Here is a 10,949-nt window from a genome sequence, read left to right as displayed (position 1 = left end):
CTCCACTTGAAGTCCAGAAATTAATTCCAAGCCCAGATAATTATTAAACTGCCCTGAAAATAAAAATTTGGAATAATTAGATTCAGAAAATTCAAATTAGTTAAAATATGAATTACCGGTCCAATTAAAGCCCAAATAGAAAATAGTGCACATAATCAACAATTAAGCGCAAATCAGAGATTAAAATAAGTACAGAAAGGAAAGAAAATAGGGGAAAATAATGACTCATCAAATAGCCTCGTGCCCGTACACCAGTTTATATGGGGTAATTTTTGTAGCATCTCTTGGAGAATTTCTGTAAGCCCATAATACTTGAACAAGAGTTTCATGCCAGTTTCGAGGCTTGCCCGAGATATGTTTCTTTATTAGTCCAATCACCACCTTATTAGCAGCTTCTGCTTGACCATTTTCTTGTGCATAATATGGTGTTGAAGTCATCAATTTAATTCCTCGAGATTCAGCATATTGAGCAACTTTTCGACCCGTAAATACTGTGCCTTGATCAGTAGTAATTGTTTGGGGAATTCCAAACCTCATTATAATGTGATCTTCGACAAAATCAATTATGTCTTTTCGCTCAACTTCTTTCAAGGGAATTTCCTCGACCCATTTTGTGAAATAATCTATGGCAACCAATATATATTTATGATTTTTCGAGGAAGGCGGATGTATGTATTTGCCCTATTATATCGATTACCCAGCCTCGAAATGGCCAGGGTTTAATGATTGAATGCAATTCACTTGCAGGTACCCTTTGTATTGGCCCATGTCTTTGACATTCTTCACAACTTTTTGCGAATTCAATGCAATCTTTAATCATGGTTGGCCAATAGAACCCTTTTCTCGACAAGGTCCATTTCATCTTTTCACCTGCTTGATGTGCACCACAAATACCTTCATGTACTTCTGCCATAGTTATATAACTTTCATGATTCCCGAGACATTTGAACAGAACTCCATCGAAACCTCTTCTGTATAATTCGCTATTTAACAAGACATAATTGAGGGCTTGGAGTTTAATTTTTCTTATTCGACCTTCAAATTGGGATTTTGCAAATATTCGACCAATTTGCTTCTCCAATCTTGTTGACTCGAAGAACCAACACTTAGAGTCTCTAGATGGCCTATCAATTCATTTTCTGTATGAATCAGATACTCGAGACATTCCTTACTTACTTTATACCCTGATTCCATCTAGGCCAATTCATTTGCGATGGTGTTCGAGTCTCGAGGAATATGTTGTAACTCAACGTCATCAAACGCATTAAGTAACTGCACAGCTCGAGTTTTGAATTCAATTAATTTTTCGTTTAAACACTTATACTCTTGAGTTAATTGTTTGATGACTAGTTGTGAATCACCTCGAATTGATGCGTTCCTAGCACCTAACTCTTTGAGAATTTCGAGTCTCGTTATTAGTGCCTGGTACTCAGTTTCATTGTTCGAGTATCCTTTGTATGTTTTTAATGATAATTTAGTCGGGAACCCTTCGAGGGAAATGATTAAAAGACCTATCCCAGTGCCTAATTCGTGTTTCGAGCCATCAAAAAATAATTTCCAGGGCTTAGTGGTTAAGTAAATAACTTCTTCAGTTTCTTTCGAGTGATCTGCAAGAAAATCTGCAATTACTTGTCCCTTAGTTGCTTTTAACGGCTCGAAAGTTAACGAATATTCAGTTAACGCAAGTGCCCATTTGCCAACTCGAGAATGTAACACAGGTTTACACAACATATACTTAATCACATTACTTCGACAAAATATTACAACATCACAAAGCCTAATATAATATTTCAACTTTGTACAAGCAACATAAAGACTTAAACATAATTTCTCTAAAGGAGTATATCTAATTTCTGCCCCTACTAACATTCAACTTAAATAATGAATGACTCTTTCAATGCCATTATCATCATCTTGCGCCAGCAAGCCCGCAATAGTCGAATCGCTAGCTGAAATGTACAAATTCAGTTGCTTCCCTTTAGAGAGTGGTGCAAGCACTGGAGGATGAGCCAAATAAACTTTGATTTCATCAAACGCTTTCTGGTGCTCTTCATTCCACCGAAATTCTTGCTCCTTTTTCAAACGTAAAAGAGGAGAAAACACTTTAGTTTTGCCAGACAAGTTCGATATAAATCTTCTCAGAAAGTTTACTTTACCTAGGAGGGATTGAAGTTCTTTCTTGTTCGATGGAGGTTTAGTCTCCATGATAGCTTTAGTCTTGTTTCGATTCACTTCGATCCCTTTCTGGTGTATGACAAACCCCAGAAATTCTCCCGCTGTAACACCAAAAGCACATTTGAGTGGATTCATTTTTAAACCATGTTTTCTCATTCTCTCGAAAGATAATTTTAAATGGCTTAGGTGCTCCTCCTTTTGTTTCGACCCAACAATTATATCATCAATATATACTTGTTCAAACTTACTAATTAAATCATGGAATATTAAATTCATTGCCCTCTAATAAGTGGCACCTGCGTTTTTTAATCCAAACGGCACCATCACCCATTCATAGACGCCTAAAGCACCTGGACATCGAAAAGCAGTTTTCGATACATCATTAGCTGCAATATAAATTTGGTTATATCCAGAATAACCATCGGGTAAACTCATAATTTCATTACATGCAACAACGTCTATCATAGTTTCAACAATAGGCATAGGATATTCATCCTTGGGGGTTGCTGTGTTAAGATCTCGAAAGTCGATGCATACTCTAATTTTTCCATTATTTTTTATAACAGGCACGACATTCGATATCCACTCACCATATCTTGAAGTTCTGATGAACTTTGCTTTCAATAATCTCTCGATTTCTTCCTTGATTTTTTCGATTACTTCAGGAGCGAACCTTCGAGGGCTTTGCTTGACAGGTTTCTTTCCAGGGATCATGGGTAGCCTATGCTCTACCAATCCTCGATCTAACCCTGGCATTTCATCGTAATCCCATGCAAAGCAGTCTTTATATTCATGCAAAACTCGAATTATTTCCTTTTTCAATTCCCCTTGCAAGAGCTTGCTAATATAAGTCACTTTTCTGTTCTCGACAGTTCCCAAGTTAATTTCCTCGAGTGGATCTTGAGATTCTAATTTATGTTCTTCCTTGGTTGCTCTTTCGAATCCCAACGGTGAATCATCGAAAATACAATCTAACTTGAGTTCTGACTCTTGCTCTTTACCTTCTTTTAACCTTTTGACCTCCTGGTCCATTTTATTTTCTATTTTTTCTTTTTCTGTTTGTCTCGAGACGACCTAGTCCCCTCATTTTTTCTCTATTTTTTCTTTTTCTTCATTCTTTTTGACTTCGAAGTCTATATCCCCTTTCTTTCTTTTTTGTTTTTCTTCTTTCTTTTTGACCTCGAAATCTATTCCCTCTTTCTTTGTTTTTTGTTTTTCTTCAGCCAAAGTGGCCGTGCTATTTTCATCAATCTCAACATTTGTATGTACCTCCCTATCTTGTCTTTCCTCGGCCATGTTGGCCGTTTGATCGACCATGTAGGCCGACATTCGAGCTAAGAAGCTCGAATAAGGATCTTCTCCCTTCATTCTCAAATTGGAGCCGAATCTTTTTTGGCTCAAATCACGAAACCTTTCTTTACATCCCAACAAAAAGTCTTTTTAACTCCCTCTTCGTCATCCATCACTCCAGCATTGTAGGCATCAAAAGGCTTGGTCTTTGCAAATGTCGTTAATTGTTGGTCAGCAAAATACATACCTACCTCATATGTTTTCTGGTCAGCCTCGAGAACTTCCAACCCTTCATCATCATTCCAAAAGAAAATATTTTGGTGCACCGTGGAAGGGACAACTCCTACCCCGTGAATCCATTCGCGCCCCAATAACACATTGAAGTTAGCCTTCGAGGGGGTTACTATGAACATGGTAGTCCTTTTCACACTTCCAATCTGAACATCGAGTAAAATCATGTCTTCAGGGTGTGAAGACTTTCCTGCATAGTCTGAGATCAATATATTATGAGGCTTCAAATCAGCCATGGACTTCCCAAACCTCTTCAGCATTGTCCTGGGCAAGATATTCACAGCTGCACCTCCATCAATCAACACTTTATTTACTTCGTGACCTTCAATCATCAAGGTCAGTAATAAAGGTTTAAGGTGCCCCTTCATCTCTTCGGTAGGGGAATCGAAAACAGCTGAATTAAATTTAGGGATAACCCTCGAGATCTGATTAACCCACACGATCTTAGACTCATAATTAAGATCATCGAAGAAATCTTCTCGATGAATATCCTCTTGTTCGTTTACAGATTCCATGGCTCCAGCATACTCGGAGGGCAGAATTGACACTATCCCACAAATGTCTTCCAAGGAATCATCGAATCCACTCTCGAAACAATCAGTTATCAGATCCTCATCGTCTTCGATGAACTTTCGAGAGGATTCCCCTTTTTGAGGTACAGGAATCGAAAACCGGTTCCCTCTGAACCCTTCAAATGTAGCCTTTCTCATCCTTTGTTGTCTCCTCCACTGAGTTTTAGTTAAGTTATTAAAAGGCTGTTGAAAACCACGCCCATAACTTTCAGTCGAGAATCTACCAGGCCCTGTAGCTATATTTGAAATTTTCCCGGGAGTTTCTTGCATTGGATGTGTAGTGTAACTCATCACTTGTTTTCCTCGACCCATGCCACCCATCATTGGCCTTGGTGGAGCAGTCCATTTTGCATTCGGCACAAAAGTATTGTCGAGTCTCGACGAGTTATACATTTCCATCTTTCCTACCAGAGCACTATACTGAGGCATGTGAACCTGCCTCATAGTTAACCCAGCACTCGATCCAGCATTAAGCTTAGGCTTTTCTCGAAGCTTCTCGGCTTTGTAGCTCCTCATCATCTCTGACTCCTCGAAGGTCTTAGCAGCAGCTCTATCGAAGACAGCACTGCATCGGGGACACAACATAACTTCCCTATCAGCCTTTTTCTTCTTTGCCAAGAACTCAACTAAGCTATCTCCCTCTTTTGGATAGATAGGTTCCTCTTCCTTACCAAAGTCATCCATTAATTCTTCGAGCTTCTCATCAAAAATGGGCTCAATGTTCTCATCATCCTCGACAGCGAATTCAACCATATTGATCCCCATCGAAACTGGTTCCACATATCCAGTGTGAGTAGCAAATGGATCAGTGTCAACTTTCATGTCCTTTTCCTCGAAAGCAAGGCGACCATCAGTAATCACCTTTTCGATCATATCCCTGAAATGCACACAGTTGTTAGTCCAATGACCATACATATTATGATATTTACAAAATTTCTTCCCTTTTCTTTGTTTGAATGGGGGAATTTTATGGTTTTCTGGGAGTACAATCTGTTTATCTTTTAATAAGATATCAAATATCTTATCTGCCTTCGTCACATCAAAACTGTATCTCCTAGTCGAGTTCCCTTCTATATTGTCTCCTGGTTTTAACATTTGGCATTGATAAGTAGGCCCAGGACGCAACTCTGCTAAGTTAACCTCAAAATCCTCACTCGAAATCTCATAATTATTATCCTCACTCATCTCAGTATTTTCTAAGTAGGCTACCTTCTCTTTCCGAACAAACCTGTCAAACTTTTTTAATCTTTCCTTTTCTAACTTGATTTGTTCGATCCTTCTTACCTTTTCTGCTAACTGAGCCATATCTCTCAACTGTTCATTTACTAGTTTTTTATGTATCGAGAAATCTAACCCTATTGCTGCAATCCTAACTAATTCATGTTCAGGTATATTAGTATAACATCGAGATTTTAATTGCCTGAACCTATTTAAATAGTCATCTAAAGTTTCATGGCTTTGTCTCTTAATGTTCATTAGATCAACTATACTAACTTTCGTTTCTTCTCTGAAGAAATGTTCATGAAAACTACCTTCTAATTGACCCAAGTGTGTATCGAATTAGGGGGCAAGGTTGTGAACCATGTAAAAGTGTGCTTAGTCAACGAACTTGGAAAATACTTCATCTTTAAATATTCATTGTTCGCTAAATCCCCACATTCGACTACATACCTCGCTATATGTTCAACTGTAGACTCAGTTAATTCTCCCGCGAATTTTGAAAACTTTGGGACTTTTGTTCCTCTAGGCAGTTTTACTTGAGTTACGTAATCTGGGAAGGCTGACACAAAATAAGGACGCTCATTTCGACCTACATCGAATCCATGTCTGTTTAATATCCTCTCTACTATTTGATCTATATTGTCATTAGGATTCCTATTAGGTCGACCTAAGTTTTGTCGAAAAATCCCATTCCCATCTGGATTTTCCATCTCGTTCAGATTTGCACTCATGGCTCTCGAGGGTGGTCCATCACCTAATTTATCTCCTATTTTGTTTATCAATTCATACAGAGGAGTTATAATATTATTCATTTGGGTTGACAACAAATTGACCATGTCATGATTACTATGGTCCATCTGTTGTCGAAGAGCCATCATGGCTTGATTACTAATACCCGTAGGTACATAACTACCCTGTCAAATCAAGGACCCTTCCTGGCTTGTCCCTACATGTTGATATGGGTCTTGCTTCATAAAACCCAAACCATTTGGTCCAGGATTATATCCCTGTGGGCATACGTGCATTTGTGGATTTGGTCCTAAGTAAGGTACTGACATTTCGACATCAATGGGTTGGGTACTTCACCAATTTGGTGGCATACCCCAGGGATATTCCCTAGTGACATTTGCTAATTCCTGAGTCACATTGGTTTGCCTAGCTGTATTTTCGAGTAACATAGGAGAAGATGTTGCCCCCTGGTCACGTTAGTCAGATTATCAGGGTTGGGGTTTGCTTGTTCTACATCTACGTAATTATTATTGTTCGTGTTCGTTTCTCTCTGATTATTAGATGTAGACATGGTTCTTCCACTCCTAAGTCTCATGCAACATGCATACCTAAAACTAGTCCAATTATGTTTGTGATTTAAACGTGTCCCACTGGGCGTGCCAATTTGTTTACGGTGGAATTCATTTACGAGTTCTTTTTATTCAGACTAGCACAACAAATGTTTCAATTTAGGTAGATGTTTTTGAATTCTATAGAATGAAAAGGAATGGAGTAGAATGATCAATGATTACTGGTTTCTAAGCATTCATCAATGATTAACACATAATAACTTCCATGCACATTTGTTAGGCCTGCTCGAAAAATGACAATCGAAAAGTTACAGTTGAATGAGACTCGAAAATATTTATAAAGCCATCCGAAAAGAATGACAAAAGAACAACGACCATCAGGAGTTATAGGAGTTATATTGGAGGAAACTCGAGAAAGAGATGGAGGTTACTGAAGGTTTATCAGGTGGTTGAGTAGTTATAACGGAGCGGTTAAAGAAAAATGAGTCAAAAAGATAAAAAACGCGTGGAAAGAACGGTTATGGGAAGTTATATTTTGAAGCACGTATTTGATATGGAGAGTGGTTACACGCCCACAACGCATGCATACAAAAGATAACTGCTCTCGAGAGTTTCTATAAATATGTAAAGCTTAGCCTTTCACGGGGTCGGAAAACTCATACTAGAACTGAACCCTCAAGCACTCTCTACCCGCGCATATGGCTTTCGTGCAAGGAATTGTTTTTGGGTATGACTACTTCTCGGCCATTTTCCTTTTCTCTTTCTAGGAGTAGAATTAGTGTAGTTTCTTGTTCTTTAAATCTCGTAGTGTTAGATCATTATCAATGCTGTAATATTTGGAACTCTGTGTAAAGTGAACTATGATTTGTATTGCCAATGTAATTATCGTTCATTCTGTTCATCTAAGCGTTTACGTGCATGGAAATTATTACATGTTAATCATTGATGAATGCTTAGAAACCAGTAATCATTGATCAATCTACTCCATTCCTTTTCATTCTATAGAATTCAAAAACATCTATCTAAATTGAAACATTTGTTGTGCTAGTCTGAATAAAAAGAACTCGTAAACGAATTCCACCGTAAACAATGTGGTATGGAATTGAGCTATGAGATGAGATGTTGTATGGATGTAAATATGATTGTGATTGTGGTTCCTCACACTAATGACCAGGGATGGCACAGCCCCTGGGTAAGTGATGCTACAAGGAGGGCGTGACCCTGGCATAGTGTGGGATGAGTAAGAAAATTAACACGTATCACTTATGTCAAATATGGCAGCCTTGGTATAGGGTTAATTGTAAGAGATTGTTTGGATTGTGATGTGATTGTGGTTCCTCACATCAATGACCAGGGGTGGCACAGCCCCTGGGTAAGTGATGCTACAGGGAGGGCGTGACCCTGGCATGGTGTGGGATGAGTGAGGCAATTAACCCGTATCACTTATGTCAGTTGTGGCGTGGCCTTGGCATAGTGTTAATTGTAAGCTTTGTGTGAATTATGAATGTGAAAATGATAATGTTAATTGTAAGATTTGAGATGAATGGGTGTGATTGCGAATTATGAAGTGAAAATGATGCATGATTGATAGAGTTATGATATATAGAAATGCTTGTAAATATTTCATTATGTAATGAGATTACATTATTGTGTGTTTGTATGTGCTTTACATATGGATGTTTTCTTTTCTTACCGTACAAATTATGGATGTTTTAGGTGAGGAAGATCCGGCTACGAGTGGCATCTAGAATGCCAACAGTTGAATTGTGGGTATGCTCTGATATTGTGACATCGGGGTAGAGGATTTTTAGGACATAGACTTTTATATGGATTTGGAATTGTAAATATTATTTTTTTGAAAACAATTTGTAAACTTTTGCGTTTCATTTTTATTATTGTGGTTATTGGAGAATAATTTTGAAGATTCTCATGTGAACCCTTTTACCGAAATTGAAAAATTTATTTGTAAGTTTTCATTATTACAATATATGTGTTGGGGTAGTAAGGGTGTCACACTTAGACAACTTGGCATAAAGTTATCTCTCCCTGAGGGTTTGAAGTACTACCTTTAAGTGTTCCCTATGTTCCTCTTTAGTCTTGGAATAAACTAGTATGTCATCTATGAAGACGACTACAAATTTATCCAAGCACGGATGAAAATTTCGGTTCATGTAATCCATAAAAATTGCAGGAGCATTCGTCACACCAAAAGGCATTACTAGCTACTCATAATGTCCATATCGAGTCCTAAATGTTGTCTTGGGTACATCCTCACCCTTAACTCTAATCAGATGGTACCTCGATCTAAGGTCAATTTTACTAAATACACTAGCACCCACCAACTGGTCCATAAGGTCATCTATCCTAGGCAATGGATACTTATTCTTAATAGTTACCTTATTTAATTGGAGGTAATCTACAAACAATCTCATGCTACCCTCCTTCTTCTTAACTAAGAGTACGGGTGCTCCCCAAGGTGATAAGGCCTCACAAACCCCTTCTCCAACAAGTCTTCTATTTGTTTCTTAAGCTCTACTAACTCTATCGGTGACATCCTATAAAATGCAATAGAAATAGGTCCTATTCCCGGTACTAAGTCTATGGAAAAATCTACTTCTCTTGTAGGTGGTAAGCTAGACATATCATCAGAGAAGACATCCGAAAAGTCACACACAACAGGCAGTTCATTCACCAAAACATTACTCTCAGAATTCAAAGAAGTTAACAACATGTACACTTGGGCATCCTCTTGCAAAGATACCTTAACTTGGTTGGCAGTCAAATAGTCCTTACTCACTTTTTCAACAGGCTCGCCAAAAATAATAGATTTATCAACACAATTCAAAAGGACATGATTGGAAGATAACTAGTCCATACCTAGAATAAAATCTAGCTGACTTAGAGGCAAACAAATTAAGTCAACCATGAAATTGTTAGGGTTATTTATTGGTATTTGTCTGAGGGGATATTTTATGAGGGTATTTTTTTAAGGTTAATACACAAGCATACTCCACAATGATGAGATATTGTCCGTTTTGGGCCTTAGCCCTCACGGTTTTGTTTTTGGACATTACCCAAAAGGCCTCTCAATCATTGAAGTATCTTTGTGCTATATAAGTTATTATTTTTTATCTTATTTTATCGATGTGGGACTTGTTTGTATCCCAAAAATCCTCCTCTCAAACAAGGGACCTAACATTTCATGCAGCAGAATCTGTCTTTATAAATCACATTATCATTATCATTTTTTTTATAAGGGTTATTAGTTGTCACCGAATACAACCTGCGGTCTGATACCACCGATGGGGTTATGTTTATTGGTATTTTTCTGAGGGGATATTTTATGAGGGTATTTTTTTAAGGTTATTACACAAGAAAACTCCACAATGATGAGATATTATTCGCTTTGGGCCTTAGCTCTCATGGTTTTGCTTTTGGTCATTACCCAAAAGGCCTCTCAATCATTGAAGTATTTTTGTGCTATATAAGTTGTTATTTCTTATCTTATTTTATCGATGTGGGACTTGTTTGTATCCTAACAGAATTTTCTACCATCAATACTCAAAGGACACTTTAAACAGGCATCAGAAGTAGAAACTAAACCATTAGTTGGTGTTGTGACACCCTCTACCCCAACATATATATATATATAATAATAAAAAGAAATATCTTATTGGATAAAAAAAATATTTAAAATTAAAACGACAAGTCCAATAATCATATGAGTAGATAATTCACATTCATGTCCTTAATCCAAATAGCAAATAAAATTACAAAGAATAAAAATTGAATTTTCCAAAATTATATACTTTAATAAAACATAAACAACATCATATTCTAATTCTATCTATGTCCTGATGTCACATGTCTTATCAGAGCAAAATCCCACATAGAAGCCTAAGCTCCATCGTCCACATCCTCAGCCTCATGTTGCTGATGGTCTCCTGTATATCAAACAAGAGAAACAACTCAAATGAAAGGAGTGAGAAACATCTCACTCTGGCTCACGGTGTAGGAACGCACACCGGATGGCCAAACACAAACAATACAGTTACCTCATAGATCAATCAACAACAATAGCTTATCCAATCATCCAAGTCAT

The 10,949-nt window shown here is 37.6% G+C and overlaps 1 protein-coding gene across 1 annotated transcript; it reads right to left on the bottom strand.

Moving 5' to 3' along the window:
- Positions 1-228: 228 nt before the first annotated feature.
- Positions 229-537, bottom strand: LOC109792404 (uncharacterized). Its single transcript, XM_020351815.2, has one exon. It carries the CDS (start codon positions 535-537, stop codon positions 229-231), a length of 309 nt encoding a protein of 102 aa, XP_020207404.2.
- Positions 538-10,949: the final 10,412 nt, after the last annotated feature.

This window comes from Cajanus cajan, chromosome 3 (genome assembly GCF_000230855.2).
Source record: "Cajanus cajan strain Asha chromosome 3, NIPB_CcT2T_4, whole genome shotgun sequence".
In the NCBI taxonomy this organism is placed as follows: domain Eukaryota; kingdom Viridiplantae; phylum Streptophyta; class Magnoliopsida; order Fabales; family Fabaceae; genus Cajanus; species Cajanus cajan.
Note: the sequence above shows the minus strand (reverse complement) of the source record. Positions and strands in the feature narration are given on the sequence as shown.